The following is a 25,666-nucleotide window of genomic DNA, read 5'->3' on the forward strand; positions in this document are numbered from 1 at the left end:
CCTTACAGGTACGAGATCGAGTACATCTCGAACCGCATATTCATTGGCCATGACATCGGGCGGCGCTTCCTGGATGTCGAGGCCCAGCTGGAGCTGCGCAACGGCAGCGGTGGCGACGCCCTGGACGCCGAGACGCAGGAGGAGCTGCTGCTCAACAGCAGCAATGCCAATCCAACTGAAACAGCTGAGACTGAACACTGCAACAATACCACCGCCAACAACTGCAACAACATCAACAGCAACGACATCAATCACAAGAAGCTGGACACGCGCAATCACAACGGCGACGATGCCACCGGGAATGGCAGTGGTCACGGCCACCGGGCGGAGGACGACGACGAGGACGAGGGCGTCAAGTGCCTGGACAGCCATGATGATGCGGAAAAGGGCGGCGGCGGTGACGGTCGAGGAGAAGGAGGCGGAGGCGTTGGTGGCGGCGGAGGATGCGGAAATCCCGACGAACTCGTGCTGGACGTGCTCAACGATGATCTCATTGCGCAAGTGCGTAACAAACTCAACAGCGGCGGCAAGGACATCTTTGCCCAGTGTGTGAATGCGGTGAAGGCGTTCCTGGCCGGCGAGCCCTTCAGGGAGTTTGAGAGCTCTATGTACTTCCACCGGTGGGTTGAGAGATCTTTATTTATTATTACCATTATATCAATCTAGCCTTGTCCGTATGTCTGTCTGTCCGTTTGTCCGTCCGTATGATCGCTGAGATCTCGGAAACTATAAAAGATTTCAAAAAAGTTTAAGTGCAATGTTGTTGTGCTTATTTACTTCTATCTAAATGTAGAAGATATTTTTTAAATCCGACCATTCACAAAAAAGTTATGAGCAAATAATGTAATTCAAGCAGTGCAAGCAGTCGCTTTGCTGCGTTCTCTCTTGTTTTTATATTTGGATAGTTTTTGTGACTTTTTCGATATCTTAAAAATTGTTTATTTATATGATGATTCCATACACCATTTCAACTTTCTATTATATCAAAAGAAATGGTTAACAGAATAAACTAGTTTTAGAAATAGCTTATTCCTGTAAAAACGTTTAGTACCAGGCGTTTGTCATAATCTTTAAGTCAATAATAATGCTTATTACTGGCATAAGCCCACTTTTCAACTGCAGAGATGGAAATTCCCAGAAAAGCTCTTAATGTTTTCCCTGTTCTCCTTTTCCTTTTCCCCGACTCGCAGATACTTGCAGTGGAAGTGGCTGGAGGCGCAGCCAATCACCTATAAAACGTTTCGCATGTACCGGGTGCTGGGCAAGGGCGGCTTCGGCGAGGTGTGCGCCTGTCAGGTAAGCCAACAGGAAAATCGCCACCTGTGGCCACCTGACCTCGTTTTCACACCTCCCTTTTCCCTCTCCTCAGGTGCGGGCCACTGGGAAAATGTACGCGTGCAAAAAGCTGGAGAAGAAGCGCATCAAGAAGCGCAAGGGCGAGTCGATGGTGTTAATCGAGAAGCAGATACTGCAGAAAATCAACTCGCCGTTCGTGGTCAATCTGGCCTACGCGTACGAGACAAAGGACGCCCTCTGCCTGGTGCTGACCATAATGAATGGTGGGTGTTATCCAGTTACCTTTTGAGTTCTTGGGTTCTCCAGCTCAATATGCAGTCCATACAGCTGTCGTTGGGCAGCCAGTTAGGGTTAATTAAGTGCTGGGACTCTCTTTATCGGTTAATCCAGTTAGTTTTCTTTTTTTTCCATCCAACGGAATGGCCAGTGTCCTTCGCTGCCAATTATCTGACTGTCCGGCATTTGCATGCATTCATTAAAATGATAACAAATGCATGTGTAATCCCGGCGATGATTGAGTTTGCAATTTTAATTAAATTCCTGGCATTCAGCTGGCTGGCATTCAGCTGTCCGTTGTGTCCGTTGTGTCCGTCAATTCACGACCTAATTGAATTTGAATACAAAAGCAAGTCAGAGCTACCAGGACCTGTCATTGTTCGTAGAAAGACAATCAATGTGCTCTTCCTTTGCAGGCGGCGATTTGAAATTCCACATCTACAACATGGGCGGCGATCCGGGATTCGAACTGGAGCGGGCCCGCTTCTATGCCGCCGAGGTGGCCTGCGGACTGCAGCACCTGCACAAGCAGGGCATCGTCTACCGGGACTGCAAGCCGGAGAACATCCTGCTCGACGATCACGGCCATGTGCGCATCTCGGATTTGGGACTGGCCGTTGAGATTCCGGAGGGCGATATGGTGCGCGGTCGGGTGGGCACAGTGGGTGAGTAGATTGAATTGATTGTCCCTAGCTACGTTGCTTTATTTAATACTCCCCCTGCTCTGCTTTTTAGGCTACATGGCCCCCGAGGTCATCGACAACGAGAAGTACGCCTTCTCGCCCGACTGGTTCAGCTTCGGCTGCCTGCTATACGAGATGATCGAGGGCCAGGCGCCGTTCCGGATGCGCAAGGAGAAGGTCAAGCGCGAGGAGGTGGACAGGCGCGTCAAGGTGGGTCAAAGCCATCCGTAGTCATCAGAATTATAATTTAATACCTTCTCTTTTCCCCCAATAGGAGGATCCCGAAAAGTATTCAAGCAAGTTCAATGATGAAGCCAAATCAATGTGCCAACAGCTGTTAGCTAAATCGATAAAGCAGCGCCTGGGCTGCCGCAACGGACGCATGGGCGGGCAGGACGTGATGGCCCACCCCTTCTTCCACTCCACCCAACTCAACTGGCGTCGCCTGGAGGCTGGCATGCTGGAGCCACCCTTTGTGCCAGACGTGAGTAGAGGGCTCATTTGCATATTGGAAATGCCTGTTTGCAACGTTGACTCTAATCGCTTTTCCATCCTCCGCAGCCGCACGCCGTTTACGCCAAAGATGTGCTCGATATTGAACAGTTCTCGACGGTGAAGGGCGTCAATATCGACGAGTCCGACACGAACTTCTATACGAAATTCAACACGGGCTCCGTGTCCATCTCCTGGCAGAACGAGATGATGGAGACCGAGTGCTTTCGGGAGCTGAACGTCTTCGGGCCCGAGGAGTGTCCCACGCCGGACTTGCAGATCAATGCGGCGCCCGAACCGGACAAGGCGGGCTGTTTCCCCTTCCGCCGGAAGGTGGGTTTGAGTTTATCTATAAAGGAGTTGCTGTAATAACTTAATTTCCCTTACAGAAGAAGCAGCCGGCTCGCACTCAGCCCATTCCCATTCCCGAGCATCTGCTTACCACTAGTCACAGCGTGTCCTCCACGACGGTCGAGAGCTGATAGCATAGACCACTCGAGGATGCCTCCAAGCGGACGCCTGACCCAGACGTCGACACATAGCACAAATTGCGCACAGAAGAACATCGCAGCACAACCTAATTACAAAGCAAAACCAAAACCGATATCGGTTTCTCCCTCAGTTGACGCGCAAAAGCATTTTTGAAATTGTATTTTTACATCAAATTTTCTAATGAAATTGCAAGATGATTTCCACCCCCACACATAACGTATATTTATAAATGTTTCCAAAAGACTCCGAGCAGAAACACACATTAAGCACACATTAGAGCGTTAATTAATTGAAATCGTGGTAGCATGAATACCACTCACTATAAGGCCGTCAGTTTGTCACAGCACCCAAAATAATGTTACTTAAATACGAGCGCTATTTGAATATCTAACTGATCATCTATGACTTGGATCACCGGAGGCAGGACAGGAGCAGGAGCAGGAGCACCACTATGTAGACGGCGGATGTAATGTGTAATTTTTGTATAGTAGTTTGTGTGTGCTCAACGGACCGCGTTGGAAGATAGATGTTCTAGTTAGCATTTGTAAGTTAAGAAAATGACATGAATACTCGAAAACTTGAATGCATTTTAAACAAATACTTAACACATGCTACTACTATATGGTACGTGCATATAGATACGATACGATTCTACAAGCGTACAACCTAAACAGATTGTAAATTTTAAACCTACGATTATTTATAAACGACTCCTAAGTTTTATTGCCGCACACTTTTGCTAAGCTTTTCATATTGTTCTTTGACCTTTTCTGTTGCCTAAGTTTAAGTTCAGAGGTTCTTTTCGTCGGAGGAGGAGAACGTTATTACTGATATTCGTTTAGTCACGCAATAAATTAACAGCAAGTTATAAGCTAACTAATGCTAATCCCTTGAGATATCGATGTCAGCTAGTGTCTAAGTTCTGTGTAAACGTAGCGTAGGCATTTTGTAATTAGCAACAAAGAAAATACGAAAACAAAGGAAACCAATTGGAGAATTTATTATGTTAATATGGAAATTTGATTATGACTATTGAAGACGACGTTGCCGCGCCACTTTGGCCGGCCTGTCTTAGTTCCAATTTACTTGATTTAGGCACCACTAGTAAATTGTAAGGCATATAGATTGAACAACTACTACCAGCACAAAACCAACAACCCGCAACCGCAGAAAGCCGCAGACAAACGCCATCAAATCAGCCCCGAATCTAATTCAGCACTACAAACTACATAAGTAAACCAAACTGAGCAAGCGCCGAAATATTTATCTCTAGCAATTAAAGGCATATTTATAGAGCATCGTAAATACCAGATAAACATACATAAATAAATCTATTCTGTAAGCGAGAAGATAATGATGCAAAACGCAGAGTCAAGAGAGAACATTGAAAAACAATAAACGTATTACTACCAAGTTGGGTGCTTTTATTTGTATATTTGGGAGTTCTCTTGTAATTGAATTTCAAATTTCCCGGTTTTGCTATAAAATTGTCCTATCGGAGTTTTGCGCGGGAAAAATCCGGCTTATCGATCTATCGCAAGAGCGTAAGGGACGTAACGATTCGACCAGGGAAGACTCAAAAGGCGCCTATCGACACTATCGAAAATTGGCACCAAACAAAACAGCTTTTCGGATTGTTTTTGCAATGGAGAGGTTCTTCTTCAAAAACCAGTCCTGCGAGTGGTCCATCGAGACCAACTCAAGCTTGAATGCTCAGGACTTGGCCTCACTGATCCGGGAGTGCCAGACTCCCACTTCTACTACGCGACCACCCAAAAGGAAGATGCGATCCTCGGCCAGTGACAGCTCCAGATTCTCCTTTGGGAACACGAAGAAGATCCCCAGGAAGGCCGACAACGGGGACTCCGACTCGGACTCCACCGTGACCAGCCAGCGGCAGTCGCAGGAGTACACCTGTGGGGACAAGAGGCATCAGAAAACGGTCCTGCACAAGAAGCGGCTCCAGGGCAGCGGACCAGAGGACCCCTTGGAGTGCATCATATGCAACTCCACTTACTATAGCAAGCAGGCCTTCGAGAAGCACCTCCAAACCTCGCGCCACGTCAGCAAGGTGGCCGAAAAGCAGAAAGAGCTGCTGCTCGTCAGCCAAACTTGAAACCGCAAGTACCTGGGCAGTAGCGAGGAGGACAAACAGGCGGCCGCCGACCTCCTGGAAGCCATGGACGATGTGATTCCAAAATCAATCAATACAATGTAATAAAATACATTATTATCATTATATTATCATAAATATGAACTTGAATTTTCGGTTTAAATATTTATCAATTTCCTGATTTATTTCCGGTTCCGGAAGTGGGGAAAAAAGTGCGGTACACGGTGATTATTTCAAATTAGATAACGAAAATTACTTTTCATACTTTTGGGCTGGCGATGGTTGGAAATGCCGATCGTGCTAAAGTCGTGACACGAACCAAGGAAATCAATAAGTTGCCCATCTCTAGTTCAGCTGGAAGTTCTAAACTAACGGTTGTTTACACGCTCGCTTCCCATAGGCCGACCAATCAGATCGCGCCGTGAAAAGAGAAATCTGAAAACCCAGCATCCACCTACTGCTTTTTCTGTTCGCCTGGTATCAGAAATCAGGAAATTTGTCTTGAAACGTCCAAGTCCAGGTCTTCGATCGATATTGTGCCGACTTGAGGTCCGTTTCGTCGGGCCAAACGAGAGATTTCCGAATTTGAAGTACCAGGCGCCCAGAACTTTTAGTAGGTCGCTGCGCAATTTTGAGAACGTAGCCCAAGTAACGGTTGTTTCCCATGGAAGTTTGCCTGGAAGGGCAGCCATCTTGAAAAAGTGCCGTTATGTGAGCAAAGCGAGAAATATTAGCAGCGACCTCCTACTTTTTCTGTGCGCCTGGTGTCGAAAATCGGGACATTTGCGATGAAACGCTCGGCCATTTTCGACTTTCTTAATTCGAACAAATTGGGAAAATCTACTAACTGCAAATCTCCTAAGGCAACGTTTTAGCAGCTTTGCATGTGTGAGGATCAGTGTGTGTGAGTTTTGTTGGCCGCCCAAAAGTATGAAATGCTTTTGATTTTTTTTATTGACCACAACCATTTACACTCTAAAAAATTTGGGCTTATAAATCTACATTAAAATCTAAATTTAAATCTACACAAAATCAAATCTTAAACCACAAGGGCTTTCGCCGACAGTTGAAGATCCTGGTCGTTTGGTGCACGCCCGTGTAATCCAGGAGACATTCAGCCCCATTGTTCTCGAAGGAGATCTCGCCCAGCTTGTACTCCGGATTGAGGGCCACCCGCAGGATGTAGCGTCGGTTGACCGGAACCCGGGTCACATCCACCCACTGGCAGTCCAGGACGTCCGTGTAGGTGTCGGCACAGCCCACGGAGATGCCTGTAAGGATTGGGGAGGAATTAGCAGGGATAACCTTTTGAGATAGCCAATTTCAACTCACCCTGAGTGGTGTTGCCACAGGTGTACTTCGCCCGCACCCCCGGCGTGCAGTCCGTGTCCATCAGGCAGAAGGAAGCCTTGTGTCCCTGGGCCACCTTCCGGTACTTCAGGTCATAGACGTCGAAGGTGGCGAAGACATTCATGCTGTGGTAGTGCCTGTGGCACTGGTGCCACACCCAATCCTTGTAGTTGGCATACGGACTCACGTCCGCCGTGCCCACATTGGAGGCCTTAACGGAGAAGCGCAGCAGAATCCTGGCCGCATGCGGATTGGTCCTACGGATCTCGTAGGCGTCCGCCGACACACAGTGCTCCTCCATGGCGCAGGTGAGTCGCGACATGGGCACCGCCTCCAGTCGCGCCGTCCTCTCGATCTCCGCCAGCCCGATCTCCAGATCCGCCGAGTGGCTCACACAGGCCACCGTGGTGACATTATGGTTCCGGGCATTGCAGCGGTTCGGGTAGTGCGACTCCCGGATGCACTCGGCCAGGCGGCGCTCCGTGCCCCGGCACAGCGTGCCCACCATGGCCCACGGATGCTTCCGGCTGTCCCCGTGCTCCGTGCCCTGCGAAGCCTTCGAGGCGTAGCCCAGTCCCAGCTGCCTGCACACCACATTCGCCTCCCGCATGCTCCAGGTGGTGCTGCAGATGGTGCCCCACGAGCGGCCAAAGTCGAAGCTCACCTCCACGCGTCCCTCGCGGAGCACCTGAATCCCCGCGGAGGCGGGCTTGCTGCTGGCCAGGCGCACCATCATGTTGCGGTAGTTGTTCTCCACGTTCAGCCCACTGTTGTTGGCCCATCCCTGGCCCAGGCCAGCTAGGAGCACCACCAGCCATGTCAACGAAGCCATAGCCTTCTGGTGGAGCCTACCCGCCTCCCAAGCAGTTTTAAAGTCAGCGGAAACAATGCCGCTATAAAGCAACAACTGGCAACGAATGGGGCTACATATGTAGGAGGTATATTGTGCGTTGTGTGTGCTCCCCAGCGGATCGACCCACATCTGCTTGGCAGGGGGAACACCTTTTTGTATACAAAGCTCAGCTGGCAAAATGCCTATTCCGAGCGCGCGCGTGAGTGCTCTTGTTTTCTGTTTTTTTGCGATTTTTTGGGGCTATTGGTATGGAGTGCATTCGTAAACCACTATTCCTGCGCGCCTGTTACGACTCGAGCAGCTTGGCGATGGCCTCTTTCAGTTCCGCCGGCTTGAAGACGCCGCGTTCCGTGATGATCCCGGTGATCAGCGAGGCGGGGGTCACATCAAAGGCGGGATTCCAGCAGTTGATGCCCGGCGCAGCAATGCGGTGCTCGCCCACGTGGGTCATTTCCCGGTCGGGTCGCTCCTCGATGATGATGTGGTCGCCACTGGGGATTTCCAGGTCGATGGAGGTCAGCGGGGCGGCCACGTAGAAGGGCACGCCGTGGTGCTTGGCCACCACGGCGATCTGGTAGGTGCCAATCTTGTTCGCCGTGTCGCCATTGGAAGCCACCTGCGGGAAAAGGCACAACAATTAATAGGTGTTACTTAAGAGTTTTCATTTTTAAGTTAAATAATTGCTGGTTTTATTTCTTCCTAAATTTCTTAAATAGCTTTGTGTACATTTAATGTCTTGGAAACCCTTTAAATTAATTGCATTTAATAATACTTCTTTGAATCATAAAAAAATCGTTGAAAAATTAAATTTTTCAAAATAAAAGTATACTTTTATTGGCATCGTTGAACACTATTTAAACTCTAAAAACAAAATTAATGGGTGTTACTTAAAAGTTTTAATTTTTGAGTTAAATAATCGATAGTTTTAATTCTTCTTAAATTTCCTAAATAGCATTGTGTACATTTTATGTCTTTAAATTAGTTGCTTTTAATAATAGTTTTTAAAATCATACAAAATTGTTTAAAAATTACATTTTTCAAACCATTTAAACGCTAAGAAATGAAGCCCAATCAAATTCTAGACAATTGTGAAATCCTGACGGAAATATGTAAGCAATTTTAAGTGGCATCCAAGTTGGCCCAAGGTGAAAATAATAAATTAAGAACTCACTGACAAGAATGGGACACGAAATACTACACATGCCGAACCAACAGAATCGACTGACCCTAATTAGAGACCGCGTTATTTACTCACCCGATCTGCTCCCACCACCACGGCGGCCACATTCTTGGCCCGCAGCAGAGCGGCCACCATGCTGTCCAGAACCAGAGTGGCGGGGAATTTCTCGTGGACCAGTTCGTAGGCTGTGAGGCGGGCTCCCTGGTTATACGGACGGGTCTCTGTGCAGTAAACGTGCTCTGGAATGAGAAAAGGTAAAAATTAGTAATCTGTATTATCAGTAAATCACTCTTTTTCAGTGCCCACCCAGCTTTCCCAGCTCGCCCAGCTGACGGACCACTCCCAGCGCAGTTCCGTAGCCGGCGGTGGCCAGGGAGCCCGTGTTGCAGTGGGTCAGCACCCGGACGGCGCCCGAAGATCCCGCCGGAGCTCCACCCGCCTCCGCCACGCCCTGCAGAATCGCCTTGGCGCCATGTGCTCCAATCGCGCGGTTGTCGGCAATGTCTTTCTTCAGCATCGCCTCGGTGGCACTCAGGAATCTACAAAGAAACTTGGATTAGTTTGGTTTTTCTGAAATATTCGGTATAGATGATATAGATTACCTTTGCTTCATTTCGGCCAGGTCAACCGTATCATCCTTGTCCAGATCATTGGCCAGGGTGATGAGCTCGTCGGCGGCAATCTTCATGTTGACTGCCGTGGGTCGAGCGGAAACCAGGTAGTTGAGCTTGCCCTCGATCTCCTGCCGCAGCGATTTCTTGCTGCCAAACTCCTCCGGATTGATTTCCACGGCCAGGGAGAGACAGCCCACGATGGCGATGGCGGGAGCACCTCGCACCTATAAAGATAAATAAAATCAAGTATTTAAATTTAGTAATCGTGGTCATAAAAAATCCATTATAAGCACACAGAAAAAAAAAACATTTACATAAGATCAGATTGATATGTGCAGATCAATTTTATATTTTTTAAGATTAAGCTATTCATATGAAAATGATATGAATATGTTATAAAATGAATATCCGGCTGTAACCAGGACAACGCAAATATAATACCTGTTAATATAATTAAGAAATCGCCAGAAATCATCTTGATGTTCTTAAATGTTTTCTAAGCACACCCAATCAAGATGTGAAGACAAAACATTTCGAGAATTCAGATTGTCATGTTGTTGTCATGTCACCAATGTTATAATGGGGCTAGGCCACTGAACAATTTGGGTACTATATTTTCATTATACAGAACCAAGAGCGGAGGAGGAGGAGAGCACAGAGATTAGGGGTTGGCCAGCCTATCTTGGCTTATCAGGTGACGATGCAAAAGGCGGGAGTAAATAGTTTACATTGTATAATTCCGAGGGTTCCACGTGATAAGGCGCGTGCTCCTGGGTTAAACGACCATCATCTTGGCCATCGTAAGGGGGCATTAGCCCAGTAAGAGCCGATCGCCGAGTGACGCGCAAGGAGTAGTTTTATTTTTGGCAAGCGTTTTAAATTTTTAATTTCAATTATATTATTTATAGACAGACGACAAACGACAACCGACAGGCGAGCGATCATGGCGCAGATTAAGAAATGTACCAATAAGAATTTTAATGGCATTAAATGCCATTCCGTGGGGGTATTTTAATGGTAATGGGGATGGGACCTATAAGGTCTATTACCTGCATTTTGTTGATGACCTTCCAGCCATCCTCCACGCCGCGAACCACCAGGTATTTGGATTGTCCCGGCAGCAGCAGCTGGTCGAGGATCTCCAGGCTGCCCCGCGAGTATTTGATCGACTGCAGGCTCATCTTTCTGGGCTTTTATCCTGTCCTGTAACTGGAAAGGAAAATCTTCGATTAATTCGTGAAATAGATATTTTTAAGAGACGGCCCACACTTTCGGCTGCCAATGGAGCGCAGCCCGCGAATCGCTGGCAATTTATCAGTTATTAATCAACGGCAATCGCTGGGGTCTCGTTTTTATTCTCTGTTTTTGGTTCCTTAGCTTTCGGCGTCTGAGAAGCGAATGGATCAATGAGCTGAACTGAACTGAAAACCCCGAGGAACCGAGCGCCACGAGCGAAAGTGCCGAGAACGACGCCGGAAGAGCAGACGGTACACTCAGAAAAATATGTTCTTAATCTTTAAAAGCTGATACATTAAGAGGAAACAGGTTTACCAATTATTCAAATTATTTACATATGAAAAGAAGATAGGAGAGGTCGTTAAAAACATCAATTATGTAAAATTAATTCGAACTGCTTAAATTAAATTTACATTTTGTATATATTTCATTGAGAATTCTTAATAGATTTAAATTTTTCTTAAGTTTTGGACTTTTTGAATTTAAAGAGGTTTCTGTAAGCACGATTTTTGGTTCGAATTTGATTACAAGAGATTTCTGTGACTAATTGACTTTAAAGAATTTATGTAGATTTTTTTGTGGCACCGCTTTTCCTCAGTGTACTTTTCCGAGGGGGCGTGGCAGGCGGAGGGCTTCGGCCGCGACATCGACGATTAATTCAAGTTGACAAGATCGGCTGTCGCTGCTGTTCCGCTGCCTCCGTCTCTGCCGATCCTCTGCCGCCGCCTTTCCCCAGTTGATGAGCACCGATTTCCCTGTTGACAAGTGTAATTCGGCTAGAAATTAATCGTGCTGCTTATCTGTCGGCCGGTTTTCTTGGTTATTGGGCAATTTTGAGAGTGTCTTATTAATGCGACTGCAATTAGTTGGGCTGCACCCGGGTGACAGCGACTCGTCCGCTGGTCCTGTGCCAATAAAATAAATCGACGGATGGAATGCGAGGGGCCTTTCCTCAGGGGGCAGTGGTCCTATCATCTCTATCATTTAACGCCTGTTGATAAACTGAAGCAACTGGTGGTTGCCCTGCTACCGTGGTAACCTCACCCACCCGATGAGACGATGAGACACCGAAGGCCAAGTGGGTTCTGCAGCTTCTGGGGATCGGAATTTCGGGACACGGGAATTATCGCTGTTATCGCATCAAATCAACACGCGCACGTTTTTCCAACTAGGTTTATTTATACTCTTGATTTCCGAATGCGGTTGCGGCGAGTGTGGCATCCTCCTCTTACAGAAAAATACCAAAGGTCGGCTTGTTATACCCTTACAGAGAGAATTATGATTTCAGTCAGAAGTTTGCAACGCAGTGAAGGAAGCGTTTCCGACCCCATAAAGTATATATATTCTTGATTAGCATCACTTGATGAGTCGATCTAGTCATGTCCGTCTTCCCGTCAGTCTGTCCGTCAGTTTGTCCGTCAGTCTGTTCGTCCGTCTGTCCGCCAGTTTCTACGCAAACTAGTCTCTCAGTTTTAAAGCTATCGGGCTAAAATTTTCACAAAAGTCATCTATCTATTGCAGGTTGTTTGTAGCTCCCATAGGAATAATCGGAAAAGTAATGTAAAATAAATTCCATCTTCGGTGTTTTTTGAAAAATTACCTTGTATTTTTGGGAATAATATTTTTTACATATTTCTGAATTTTTCCATAGGAATAATTTAGTGCTTTTTAACATAAAAAAAAAATTAAAAATAAAATTTTTTGAATTAAAGGGTATACAAACTTCGACTCGGCCGAAGCTAGCTTTTTTTCATGTTGTTCTAGCTATTTTTTTGGTATTTTCAGCTATTTCTTTGAATCTAAACTCACCACACAACGTGGGTGAACCTGAACTGCCGCCACTAAACGCCAGAGGTCGGCAGTCGAGCGCCAAATTCAAACTCAGCAAGCACTTGCTTTTACTTTTGAAACGTTTTTAAGTTCTACATTATATAGTTATAAAATCCATCATGAGAAAAGTCATTGGATCGTCGCTCTACCGCCTGGTGCCCTCGAAAACCCTGTTCATGCTGTGCGATGTCCAGGAAAAATTCAAGCCGGCTATACCGCTGCTGAGTTCGCTCATCGAAAACACTGCCAAACTGGTGAGGCAGCTAATAGGTTGACAGGATAAGGGCTTGCGTCTGCTAATAGATTCCACATTCCAGCTGGCGGCCGGCAAGGTCTTCCAAGTGCCCCTCGTGGTCACCGAGCAGTATCCCGAGAAGCTGGGCAAGACCGTCTGCGAGTTGGACGTGAAACATGCCTGTGCGAATGTGGCGAAGACCAAGTTTTCCATGCTGGTGGAGCCGGTGCGCAAGAATATGACTGATATCTTTGGAGGCAAGCCCAAAACGGCGGTGTTATTCGGTCTGGAGGTGGGTTATTATATACACAGAAAACAAATTCGATATAAAACAAGAGAGAACGCTATAGTCGGGTTGGTGTCCCGACTATCTAATACCCGTCACTCCGCTAAAGGGAGTGCGAACGCTGTGTCGGGTTGGTGTCCCGACTAATAATCGTAACTCAGCTAAAGGGAGTGCGAGGGAGATAGATATATGTTGACAATTTATAAATCGTATAACTTTTTAATGAATGGTCCGATTTGAAAAATGTCTTCTACATTTCGATAGGTATAAAAATACACAACAAAATTGCATTTATACTTCTCGGAAATCTTTAAAGGTGTGGGCGCAGGGCCCATTTTAAAATCGTTAGTGGGCGATTGTGGGCGTTAGAGGGGGCGTGGCGCTCGGCTAAAATAAACTTGCGCTGCGTAGGAAGCCAAAGAATATGTGTGGGAAATCTCAACCTTCTAGCTTTTGTAGTTTCTGAGATCTCAGCGTTCATACAGACGGACAGACAGACAGACGGACAGACGGACAGACGGACAGACGGACAGACGGACATGGCTAGATCGACTCGGCTAGTGACCCTGATCAAGAATATATATACTTTATGGGGTCGGAAACGCTTCCTTCTAGCTGTTACATACTTTTGCACGAATCTAGTATACCCTTTTACTCTACGAGTAACGGGTATAAATAGGGTCATTTCTACCTTATTAATGTCAAAATTATGTTATAAACATATCAAATTGATATTTTACACACCATATAAAATACCCAATTTACTATTTTTTTAAACAAATAATGTAAATTAAGATAGACATAATCTTTATACATATTAAATTGATATCAAGATGAATATAAAATTGACCAGCACATATCAATCTGATATTTTGTTAATTTTTTTTTTCTGTGAGTAATTCCTTTCTCCCCCTTTGTAGACCCATGTGTGCATTGAGCAGACAGCCTTTGACCTGGTGAATGAACAGATTGACGTCTGGTTGGTGGCCGACTGCTGTGCCTCCCGTTTAAATCAGGATCGTGATCTGGCCTTGGAACGACTGCGGCACATAGGGTGCAACATTTCCACCTCCGAAAGTGTGATATTCAATCTGCTGGGGGACAAGGACAACAAGTCCTTCAAGGAGATAGCTCCGCTGGTGAAGAAGGTCTCTGCGGATATGCAACTTTGGCGTCCCTCTAAGAATTAAAAACCAGGCGGCTCGCTTTCAAGTCTCTCAAACAGCAAAGTAAAGTAAACTATCCTTCTAGCTTATATGCATATGTAAGTATTTCCCGGGGGGAAATGGGAATTATGAGAACGAGAATTATGAGAGAAGGACCCACCGGTAGGGCCGGCTCCCTGTCCTCGTCAACTCATAAACATCTCGGCCAAGTGGACAGCTGAATGGAGCAGCATTTGGTATTTGGTGCCAGCCCCTTTTTGCCTAAGCGGCGCCTTATAAGAACCATCTTATACCATCCCATCCCATCGATAGAAACAGCAGCAGTGCTGCCAATTTATGCAATGACTTTGACTTGGAGGAGCCTCCGCTTTGGAGCCTGGAATTGGCTGGCGGGGCAGTTAAATTTTATGATGCAATCGCGACAATCTCCAGCGCCCATCTAGCCATCTTCCCATCTTCCATCGGCGCTGCAGGCAGTCATGCCAGAGATCCTATCCTGGCCAAGTGATGGTGACAATGTAGGCAGGCGTCTGATTGACTCATAACAGGCCACGCAAACATCGCGATCTTGATCGCCATTTGCATGCCAAGGAGGGAAGTTAGGATCGGATCGGAGGATCCGCCGCCTCCGGCAGCTGGCAATTTATTTGCCCAGCCAGTCTCGCCATGCTAACCTCTAAGCCTCTAAACCACTCCAAAGCACAACTGATGGCGATGGCATCTTGGCACGCGATAAGTCAACAACTTATCTGAGTCCCCGAGAGATCTGTGATCCGTCCAATTAGGCATGCCCCTCAGTGGCTCGTTGTTCCTAAGCGGGAAAAGTGAATTGGGCTAACGGCAATGTGCGTAAGCCTTTTTCCCGCCCAGCGAAGCCATAAATTTCTGGCCTTGGAACTGGTTTTCATGTGTTTTCATACGCAGTGCCAACCTCACACTTGGCATATTAATAAATTCAGTTTTCCTTTTTCTGCTGGAAATGCTGTAAAGCTAAAAAAAAGATGATAAATCTGTGAAATACCCCAGTGCGGTGTGCAAATGAACACGGCTCCATTTCCATTTCCACGTCTGATGATCAGCGATCTGTGATCCTCGGCAGCAGCTGTAAGCTGTGGCTGCCGTGGAGAATCGATGAGAGATTGGGAATTTATGTGCTGGCAGCCGGGCAAGTGGCAACTGTGGACACGCTCATAGATCAAATCAAGCCACGGAACCCAGAGGAAACCGCTTAAATGGAAGTTTCGCTGGCCTGGCCATAAACAAACAGGAATTAGGCGAAAACCCAATCCCTAAAATTAAGAAATTTATCAAGCGAACGCCGGGTCAGCAACTAGAGTCCAGAGTCCAGAGGCCTCCTCCATCACAAGTTAATCCCCCATTTGAATGGAGCATCGAGCATTGAACATTGAACATTGAACATTGAACATTGAACATTGAAATTCCTGCAGATCCGTTGACAAATGTGAGAATCCCAGGCGGCGCCTTCAAAGCGGCTCACTCGAATGCTCGAATGCAGTTTGCTCACTCAGATTGCATAATTTATGGAGCCGCCTGCCCAAATTAGCCAAAATCTGCTGTTTGCTGGCTGCTCCCCCTTTAATGTTTAATGAGACATCTAATGAAGGATCGCATCGCTTGCATTTCCCACACTCTGTAATGGCCTGCACTTGGGTGTCTCTTTCTCGTACTTCCCAGGCCAAACAATTAGTGCAATCATTTCTCTATGCTAATTATTCGTTTGTTCTTCAAAATACCGCTCTTTCCGAAAGGGGGCGTGGCAGCCGGCGGTCATAGGGAAAATTCTGTTTCGGTTTCCGCCTTCCAGTTTTGAGTTTTGAGTCTCCAGTTTGAGTCTTGGCCCCACGTCACCTGTTAACCCACAAAATGCATGTGGCCAGTGACCAGCAATTAGCCGAATGAGATATGTATCTCCGGCCGCTAAGTGGCCGCGAGTACGTCTAATTAGCATATATCGTATAGCATATGCCCCACAATGTATCTGCATCGGTATTCCTTTTCTGGGGGCGTGGCCATGGGTGTGAGATGCCCTGGGCACACGTATTAATTAGGCCCGGTTATGATTGCCGGTCTCGAAGCAGCGGCGATAATCGTCCGCTAACAAGAAGCCGGGAATTGGGAATTGAAAATTGGGAATCGGAATCGGGAAATGCGTGTGGAAGAGCAAAGCACATTGCCCCAATCCAATCAAAGATGCGGATGGGCCCAGGTAAATCTGACATTCGTGATAATTCACTTAGCTCGTCTGATTGTAATTTTGGGGTCTTCTTACCGAATTCTTATGGTTTTGGCTTGGACGACCTCGTAAACATGAAATTATCTTTCGGTTAAAGAAGAATTTTCGGATTACATCGTACTATGGCATAACGGTAAGTGAATGCTTCAGTTTTTTAATACCAATCACAGCCAAGATGCGCGGTTTTCGTAACAATTTATTTTAAGCCATTTAGGGTAATTTCTATAGTGATTTTTCACTAAAAGAATTAGTGATTTATACGGCAGATAACAGCAGATTAGATATTAAAATATATATATTTATATATTTCACTTTCCGGATAATTAAAAAAAATTAATATTTCGGCCCATTTTCACATTTTTTTATAAGGGGTAACATCATAATTTTTTGCGAAAAATGGTCAAAAATAAAAATGTTCAGCTTTGAATGCTAATCGGTAGGAAATTTTATTACGAATTCAACAAGGTATGACACTCCATATTTGAATTCTCTATTATACATGTTACCCAATTTCTGTTGAGTTTGAGTTTTCATAATACATGGGTATTAGGATGGGATCAATAGTTTTCTCGCAGTGCCTCCACCTGCTCCTCTGGCAATCGAATGGTCAGGCAGGGACAATGGGTCAATGGTGGGCCAGGTTGGTTAGGTTGGCCAGTCTGGCCGCCTGTCGTCGATAAAGATCGCCGCTGTTTATTTGCCGCTTGTCCGATCGCTCAAACTAGATCAAACTACTGGAGATGGAGATATGAATGCTGTTTACACCGTGTCTCCGAATGTTTTCTCTCAATCCCAGTGCTATCTTCACTTTTATCAAACAATGCCGCAGCGGCCACAATGGCGCGACATTTGAAAAGCAGTGAAAGGTGGCCAATGGCCAGTGTTTTTTGGCTGCGGTTGCTGTTTCTGTTTCTGGCTGCTCTGCTCCACTTGGAGCCTGGAAGAAGAACAGAAACAGTCATAGCGGCAGTCATATATGTAACTAATTTGCTTAAAAGCGGGCACAATTGGAGGCCAATTCGCCTGAATAGTTGGCTCTGCTTGGCCCACAAAAGTCGCCGAAAAAGATTTACACAAATTTATGCTGGACACTCGGACCGGCGAGCCGAGTATTTTATTTATATATGGGCAATTGGCCAACAAAGGCGGCCGAGTCCGACACATTTGCGTGCTTTATGGTCGAGAAGCCAAAGACCCTCTCTTTTTACCCACACAGAAAAAAATTGGCAAAAGATCAAATTGATATGTGCTGGTCACGTATATATTATTTAAAGATCAAAATGATATGAATAAAGATTGTGTTAATCTTATTTTACAAAAAATATTACATTTAGTATTAAATATGATTTGATAAAATATCAAATTTATATGTTTCGGCTTTTTATTGATATGAAATAATGTAGAATTGACCCCATTTCATACCTAATTTTCTTTCTGTGCACATATCTCCCCCCCTGTCAAAGTGATTTGACTTGCAGCTTGTGCAGTAGTTGCAGTTGCCATTTTTGGGCAGTTTCACTTGTTCGGCGATCTTCTGCTTAGCTGGAAGGTGGGGGACAATTAGATATGCGCCATGTGCACTTACTTTCTAACCAAATTAGCATACTGCCTGGAAATTCCGTCCTGTGATTGTGATTGCAAAAGAAAGTGACAAGAGGATGGACTAGGACTCGGAGCTCATAAGGCTCTGTGGTTTTCATTAGCCAGCCAAAAACCAATCGATTGATTGCCCAAATCGACTGGCTTTCGCTGACCCAGCCCCATAAATAAGAAAGAAAACACAGCCAGTATCTCCAAATAATCCACTTGACTCAAAACCCGAAACCCAAATGTCAAAAGGCTGCGCCTGTAGTTTAGCAGTGAGGTCAAACTATTTTGTCACGACTGACCGTAAACACCTAGTAAAAATGGAAATGGCCGAGCAACGATGGTTGTTATTAAATCGAAGTAATTTGTGCTGGGCCTACAAAGAAGCCGCCGCAGATTGTTGGATTGGCGGACAAGGAAAGTGAAGTTTTGGGGCTGGCAGATTCACTTTCTGGCCCGGGAAAACAAAGCCCAGAAATGGGCTAATGATAATGAACTTTCTGGCTCTAATTGGCCTTATTAGAGGCTCGCTACTCACTGCTCCAGTTCATTGCCCGAGACTCGAACTCCCACTCCCACCAGCAAAATACTCTGTCAAATGCATTCAATTAAGGTTAATTTATAGCCACTTCCCATCCGTAATTACCGGGCGAACAACGAAAATGTGTCAGTACGTTGGCAAAACTCTGCGGTTATGATTTGTGAAGATCTTCGAGTTCCAAGCTCCGAGTTCCATTGTCCAATTCGGCTGGCCGTGATTAATGGAGTGTGTGGCCGGGTGGCTGGCAGCTGGAAATTTGAAATTGGCACAGTCTGCGGATTGGTGGTCAGTGAGCGATGTAGGTGATGTTCCCGAGATCATCTCAGATGTCCAGTTAGCCGGTTTTTCTTGGCTTGTTGGCCTGTCAGGCGGCAGCGCAAAACTGACAGCCAACATTGACATCCGACGACGACAACGGAATGGGTAAATAGTAAGTAACAAGGGGCCACAGACCAGGATTCCTGGTTACCAGGTCCAAGTCCAACGGTAGCCCATGTCGGACATTCAAATAATGGAATGATGTTGTACCTGCAGTTAGTTCCTGACCCATATCAGTTTTCCTAGTGGTTTCCCAGAGGGGTTTTTCAGGGGAAAAGTTCAGCAGGTCGCCAACGGAGATTTTTGGCATATGAAAAGTGAAAATCCCATTTGAATGGGAACTGGGCAAATGAATGGTCTGCCTCCTGGCCAACAAAGCCAACCGAGCCAACCGGCAAATGGATCGTGTTGACAGTGAAGTGAAATGTAGGAGGTTTTATGCTGATTTCCACAAACTGCAACAGCTGCTTGCAGCCGGCAATTTGCCAGGAAAAATCTAAAGTGAAGGCGTTGCGGGAGATCTTCTTTTCTTCTTCTGCGGCCAAAAGGCTTTCATTAAATTTCCAACGATCAACGATCAGCAGCCGAAGAACCCGATTTAACTTATGGAGCAAACACAAAGCACTCGAAAGATCGAACTCAAGCGCTTTTCACTCGAACGGCAAAGAGCATTTCCTTTTGTCTTTGCAATCTGGCAAACGGGTTTTCCTCTCCAGGCTCAAACTGCGCGCTTTTTGGCTCAAACTTCGGCTGCTGCCAAGGGGTGTTGCTCTTTATTTTAATTTGCCTGGGCAAAAATATCCGGGCAAAGTGCTAATGAGACATAATGACATAACAGCCGCCAAGGCCAGGACTAATTTATTATTTCCCCCCTGTAACCGAGAGATGCCTTGCCATCCCTACACTCAAAAAAGAATTGTGGTATCGATTTTAACTTGATGTGCTAGAAAACGTAAAAACGGTTTGGAAAGATCAATTTCACATTAAAAGGGTACACTCATAGAAATTTTTACCCTAAATCGCCCTAAAAAACTGACTTTTCGCCCGTGGATTTAGAAAATCGCCCATAAATCGTATCCGCTGGCGATTCGCCCGTGTATTTAGAAAAATTTTCTAAAAAATCCCGATGGAAATTTGGTTTAATTTAGGGTGATTTTTCTTGAAATAAGAAATATTTTCCTTTTTTTAGGGTGATTTGCCCTAATTTTAAGGTGTATTTTTCTAAAATTAAGGGCGAATTTTCTGTTTTTAAAGGCAAATGCCCTAAAAAATTAGACAAATTAAAAAAATTCGAGTTTGAGCATGCTTAACTGAATTTGGGAAGCATGTATTTTTTAATCGTGTATATTCTGGGAACTGGGACTGCTTTAATTAAACAACACCGGCGGAGGACACCGTTTCATATTATTGTATTGGTGTGTAGTTTATATGGGAGCTGCGCTAAGAGGGGGGCCCGATCTATACAGAACAGCCGTTAGAACTGAAAAATCGTGTTTGTAAACGAATTAGGGAAATAAATATGAGGAGAAAAAACTACTTACTTTTTTTGGTCATTGCGACAATCGAACCCACGACCTCTCGGTTTAGAGTCTAACGTCCTAACGCTGCACCACAGACCCATCGCGCAAGACGACGAACAAACTCTGCACATATCTTATTTTCTTGAGGTCTACGTTATAATATGACTAAAGGCAACTAAACCGTATAAAGTATGCTTTTAACTCAGAACTCCCATACGTTTTTAAGGTTTAAAGACTACTTTAATTTAAAATTCGGACGAAAAAATGTCCTCAGTATTATAATGTTTACAAAAAAAAAAAAACATAAAAATCAAGTTGAATCACACAGGGTTCGAACCCACAACCTTAGTCCTCATATAGCAAAGTTGAAAGCGCAAGTGATTAGACCGCTGGGCTACCGAATTTCACACTTTTGGAGTGATTTTTAAGGCAAATCGCCAGTGTTTGCAATTACTACTCCGTAGTAGCGAGATGAATACAAATATTGCTATGCTATTGCTATCGCTCCCTTTTTGACGAGAGCCGTAGCAGAGCCATAGCAAAATAATGAGAAAGTTTGTGCTCTGCTCTGCTCGTAGTTTTGTCGCTTGAGAAACTGTAGCAATAGCGGTAGCAGAAAATCAAGTCCTGTGCTCTGTGTAGCAGTAACGGTAGCAAAAAATTGACAGCGAGATGAGAGCAGAGCACTTGCTTTTTTTTCATGTGCTACGACTCTCGCTTGTGTTAGTTTTCTTATTTTCTGCACCTTTCTTATGCAGCGTTTTCTTTTTAATTGTCGCTTTGTAGTTTTAAGAAAATATTTTTGTCACTTTTGAGTTTTGATTAACTGCGTAAACATGTCTCCGGCAAAGAAAAGTATCAACATTTTAAAATATTACGAGGACATAGATTCCGACCACGTTAAATGCAAAACATGTTTTCGAGTTATAAAAAACGGCCGTGTTTTTAATTTAAAGAAACATTTACAATTGCATGACATCCGACCTGAGCAGCAAGAAAATGATTCTGGTTGCATGCAGACCAAAAAAACCGTGAAACCTCAACTAATTAAAGTTAAAATCAACAAAAAAAATTTAATCCGGTCATACATTGGACTTGTCACTGAAGACAGCATTCCGTTCCATGTGCTAAACTCAACTAATATGCGCAACATAATTGACCCCATATGTCAAGGTCTTAACGAAAAAAGCGGAAAAAACATTATTTTGAACGGAAGCAAGTGCAAGTCTGTTCTAAAGCAGGTATCAGCGAATGTTAGACTTGAAATACATCAAGAATGTAAGAATCGACTGCTTTCTTTAAAAATAGATAGTGCAACGCGGCTTGATCGAAATATATTCGGCATCAGTGCTCAATTCGTCAGCAAACAAGAAATAAAATCGCGAATTCTTGGAATGGTGGAACTCAAAGGAGCAGGTTCAAGTACATCCCAAAACCTCGCTAGAGAAATTATAGCTGTTTTAGAGAAATACGAAATAGCCCTGACCCAAATTGTATCAATTACATCGGATAATGGGGCAAATATGATAAAAACTTCAAAAATTTTATCAGAAATGCATATGAGCGATGATGATATTGACGAAGTCTGTATTGAAGAGAACATTGAGTACACACAGCAAGTCGACCTTTATGAAAATACAGAAAATATGTATGTGGGTGAAATACAAATAGTTCGATGTGCGGCACACACTGGACAGCTTTGTGCACTCGATGTAACAAAAAATGCAAATATAAGAGAGTATTTGTTAACCTGCCGCAATTTTGCCAAACATATTCGGAAACAATCCAACGGTTACCGTAATTTATTTGAACTGCAAAATTTTAAATTACCCCAATTGGATTGTCCTACTAGATGGGGATCAACATATAAAATGATTGACCTACTCAATAAAGCGAAAGCTATATTAGGCCCTATTGAAACTGTTGAAAATAAATCCAAAGACGACTATTTCGTTGTAAATGAACAGTTATGGGAGTTCATGGTCTCCTACGTTACAATTATGGCACCACTGCAAAAAACTATAGTGCAGTTTCAACAAGAACAATTGCACTATGGGAATTTTTATGCTCTGTGGCTGGTTTGCAAGTTGTCAACGAAACAAATTTTAGCAACCAGCGCTTCAAGTAAAGAATCCATTCTTTATACAATTGGAGAGACGCTTCTTGAAAGTATGGAAGTAAGAACAAAAAAATTAGTATCAAATGTTGGCTTCGACGCTTGCTTATACCTAGACCCAAGATTTCATCATACCCTGGACAGCTCACAAAAGGACAGAGCAATTCATTTTCTAAAGAAATTGTGGGCACAAATTAAAATCCACAGCCCCCTTCCAAATTTAGTATCATCAAATAATTCAATGGCTTCGGATACTGTACATGAAGGAAGTAATTTCGATCTTTTGGACGACTTCTTAAGTGCTAACATTGTTCCGAATGAGTCAACAGATGTCCATGGAAAGATTGAATCGTTGAAATTGCCGTATATGAAATCTAGTGAAAATGTTTTAAATTTTTGGAAAGTAAGGAAATTAAGCGATCCAGAGCTGTATGCGCTAAGCAAAGTATGCTTTGCCATACCCCCAACTCAAGTAAGAATTATAACCCAATTTAAAACAAAATATTTATTAACAAGTGTTTAAATTTCTTAATATTTGTAGGTAACTATAGAGCGGGCTTTTTCCTCTTTAAAACTGGTGTTGTCGGATAACCGAAATCGATTAAGTCACGAAACATTGGAAAATATTCTTCTTGTCCGGCTTAACTCAACTCACTTGGATAGTGCCATCGACAATTTAAATTTATTTGAAGACGAAGAAGATGAGGGGTGATTCGTGTTTCTAAATGCATAAGTTCTTATTTCTTTTTTATATTTAATTAACATTTACTTAATACATTAATTTGAATACTGTGCCTTTTAATTTTTAATTTTTGATTTAATCTGAAAACTGTGAATGAATATTCGTTTTTTTATTGATTTTTAGTTTTTGAATAAAATTCTATTATTTATTTTATTATTTTAAACCACTTTATTCTGACAGAAAATATTTTCTTTCTCATTCTGGCAAAGCGACAATTAAAAAGAAAACGCTGCATAAGAAAGGTGCAGAAAATAAGAAAACTAACACAAGCGAGAGTCGTAGCACATGAAAAAAAAGCAAGTGCTCTGCTCTCATCTCGCTGTCAATTTTTTGCTACCGTTACTGCTACACAGAGCACAGGACTTGATTTTCTGCTACCGCTATTGCTACAGTTTCTCAAGCGACAAAACTACGAGCAGAGCAGAGCACAAACATTCTCGTTATTTTGCTATGGCTCTGCTACGGCTCTAGTCAAAAAGAGAGCGATAGTAATAGCAAAACAAAATACTACGAGAGTAGCGTAGCTTTTCAAACGCTGCAAATCGCCCTTGTATTTAGAAAAATTTTAGAAAAAAAATTAGGGCAATTCGCCGTTGGATTTAGAAAAGGTCAAAACGAAGCAAATCGAAAAAACCCGCCCTAAATATTAGAAAAATAGAAAAATTAACCCTAAAAATATTTTTTTATGGTCACCTGCCTTAAATTTATGGCAAATTTGTCGTGAAAATAGAAAATTTTTCTCAGTTCAAAGGCGAAAAATTTTTTAGGGCGATTTTCTAAAATGTAGAAAAATATTTTTATGAGTGTATTGATATTTTTAAAATTATATTATTTAATATCAATTTTACCAGTAAATATGTATGAAATACCAGAAATTTAACATAATCGATATGATTTTACCGCTACTTGTTTTTTATTTGTGTACTAGCCATGCCCATTCGATGATGCCACTGCAGTTGGCCAGGCCAATATTTCCTAATATTCGCAATCATTTAACTTAATGTGCGAACATTAATTTTCCTAGCCGAGGATGAGGATGCGAAGGCGATCCTGCTGCCTGCTGCTGCTTCTTGTGGCCAGGGCAATCTGCAATCTCCGCCTGGATCTTACCGCATTCATCGCTGGGCAAATAACCGAACACGATATTCACTAATGAGACTGGGTAACGCAATGTGGGCGTGTCGCCGCCGGCCTTCGTGAGCCACCACCAACAACCAGCAACAAATAGCAAATAACAAACAACGAACAATTCAATTTTCAATGCCCGCGGCCGCCCAAAAACAAAACATTAAAAGCTGAGAGGAATCGGAGGGGCCGAGGTGGAATAAAACATTTGCAATTTATAGCTTAATGCATGCAACGTGCGTCAGATTGCACCGCCAGATTGGAGGCTCCGTGGAGAAGAGGAGCTGCCAGTGGGACTCCAATTCGGAGTGGGAGTGCCATCTTCGACTTGGACACTCGGGACTTGAACGACCTGCCGTATTAAGTTTCACTCTGCGGTAGCAATTTGTCACTCACAAATAAAGCATTCCCATTGCTTATACCCAATTCCCACTCCCATTGCCAACTCCCGACTGGATTCTCCTCTCCGGAGACTGTGAGAACCCAAGGCGAAGAGGCATCATTAAGTGCGCCGGCCCAGACACTTTTCAATGCCACTTGTGTTGACTTTTCAACCCAAAAGCGAAACGAAAACGAAACCAACGACTGACTTGAATGCGGCCCCGTGAAAATGAAATGAAAACGATTCCAGCAAAAAGCAAAAAGAGAAAATGCGGCAAGTGTGTGGACCACTCGGTATCCCAGTATACAAGTATCCAAGTATCCAACTATCCAACTATTCGAGTATCCGAGTGTGATGGCTGTCACTCACTTGGCCAGCGGACAACCACTGGCGGAGCAAGGGCACCACCACAATGGGGCTGCAGTTGGCGCTGGGGGCTGCCCGAGTCACTGGGTCAACTGGGTGAAGGCAATGGCAATGCAAAGAAAGACAACCAAATTTGTTAAAAATTGTTTGTAGGTACTAGCCTAGTTTAAAAAAATCTAGAAACAAAATTTAAAGCTTTTTTAATAATATCTAAATAAATTAATGAATATACTACATTATATTGAAGTACTTTTATTTATAGATGTGGTATCACGATTGGAAAAGTTACTGCAAAAACACACTAAGCAAATAACTATTATTAGGAATAATACAGATTGTTCTTTCTTTACCGCAAAATAATTAGTATTTTTCTATAAACAATGAAAAGAATGGTCCAAATAATTAAATTTCCAATCGATTGGCATTCAAACTTGAACGTTTTTATTATATTAATTTATTGAAATTAGCCGGAAATTTATATGTTCCGGTGGAATGTCTTTAAATGCCTTCATAGTACTTATCTAAATTTTATTCCACACTTATATGTCAAACAGCATTTGCTGCATCCTGATGCTCCAAACAAAAACTTATTTACATTTAGATTTTAGCACAT

General features: G+C 43.9%; 4 protein-coding genes across 8 annotated transcripts in view; 2 read left to right on the top strand and 2 right to left on the bottom strand.

The window, feature by feature from the left end:
• The window catches only part of Gprk2 (G protein-coupled receptor kinase 2), a 64,871-nt gene extending 60,219 nt beyond the window's left edge, over positions 1–4,652 (top strand). For both annotated transcript variants that reach the window (XM_017152272.3, XM_017152273.3), the window contains 8 exons: positions 9–620; positions 1,191–1,296; positions 1,370–1,559; positions 1,989–2,237; positions 2,308–2,465; positions 2,530–2,739; positions 2,817–3,080; positions 3,137–4,652. In XM_017152272.3, coding sequence (XP_017007761.3) covers positions 9–620; positions 1,191–1,296; positions 1,370–1,559; positions 1,989–2,237; positions 2,308–2,465; positions 2,530–2,739; positions 2,817–3,080; positions 3,137–3,229 — 1,882 coding nt within the window. In that variant the 3' untranslated portion in view covers positions 3,230–4,652. The remainder of the gene's footprint in view (positions 1–8; positions 621–1,190; positions 1,297–1,369; positions 1,560–1,988; positions 2,238–2,307; positions 2,466–2,529; positions 2,740–2,816; positions 3,081–3,136) is intronic.
• A 1,646-nt stretch (positions 4,653–6,298) lies between these two features.
• Loxl1 (Lysyl oxidase-like 1) lies at positions 6,299–7,684 on the bottom strand. Its single transcript, XM_017152303.3, has 2 exons — positions 6,685–7,684; positions 6,299–6,623 (listed from the first exon to the last, which is right to left on the bottom strand). Exons 1-2 carry the CDS (start codon positions 7,682–7,684, stop codon positions 6,385–6,387), a joined length of 1,239 nt encoding a protein of 412 aa, XP_017007792.2. The 3' UTR covers positions 6,299–6,384.
• LOC108064683 (methylthioribose-1-phosphate isomerase) lies at positions 7,619–11,805 on the bottom strand. Of its 3 annotated transcripts, none has more exons than XM_017152307.3 (6): positions 11,634–11,805; positions 10,399–10,552; positions 9,338–9,573; positions 9,042–9,274; positions 8,811–8,974; positions 7,619–8,171 (listed from the first exon to the last, which is right to left on the bottom strand). In XM_017152307.3, the coding sequence occupies exons 2-6, from the start codon at positions 10,528–10,530 to the stop codon at positions 7,842–7,844; spliced, it is 1,095 nt and encodes a 364-aa protein (XP_017007796.3). In that variant the 5' UTR covers positions 10,531–10,552; positions 11,634–11,805; the 3' UTR covers positions 7,619–7,841. The 3 variants fall into 3 exon arrangements, with proteins under 3 accessions (XP_017007796.3, XP_017007794.3, XP_017007795.3); XM_017152305.3 differs by having other exon boundaries at positions 10,399–10,558; positions 11,634–11,804; XM_017152306.3 differs by lacking the exon at positions 11,634–11,805 and adding an exon at positions 10,617–10,733 and having other exon boundaries at positions 10,399–10,558.
• Positions 11,806–12,464: 659 nt separating this feature from the next.
• On the top strand, positions 12,465–25,211 carry LOC108064621 (isochorismatase domain-containing protein 1). Of its 2 annotated transcripts, XM_070217527.1 has the most exons (4): positions 12,466–12,669; positions 12,733–12,942; positions 13,857–14,165; positions 24,109–25,211. In XM_070217527.1, exons 1-3 carry the CDS (start codon positions 12,535–12,537, stop codon positions 14,124–14,126), a joined length of 615 nt encoding a protein of 204 aa, XP_070073628.1. In that variant the 5' UTR covers positions 12,466–12,534; the 3' UTR covers positions 14,127–14,165; positions 24,109–25,211. The 2 variants fall into 2 exon arrangements, with proteins under 2 accessions (XP_017007694.3, XP_070073628.1); XM_017152205.3 differs by lacking the exon at positions 24,109–25,211 and having other exon boundaries at positions 12,465–12,669; positions 13,857–14,170.
• The last annotated feature ends 455 nt before the right edge of the window (positions 25,212–25,666 follow it).

The sequence above is a fragment of the Drosophila takahashii genome, chromosome 3R (genome assembly GCF_030179915.1).
Source record: "Drosophila takahashii strain IR98-3 E-12201 chromosome 3R, DtakHiC1v2, whole genome shotgun sequence".
In the NCBI taxonomy this organism is placed as follows: domain Eukaryota; kingdom Metazoa; phylum Arthropoda; class Insecta; order Diptera; family Drosophilidae; genus Drosophila; species Drosophila takahashii.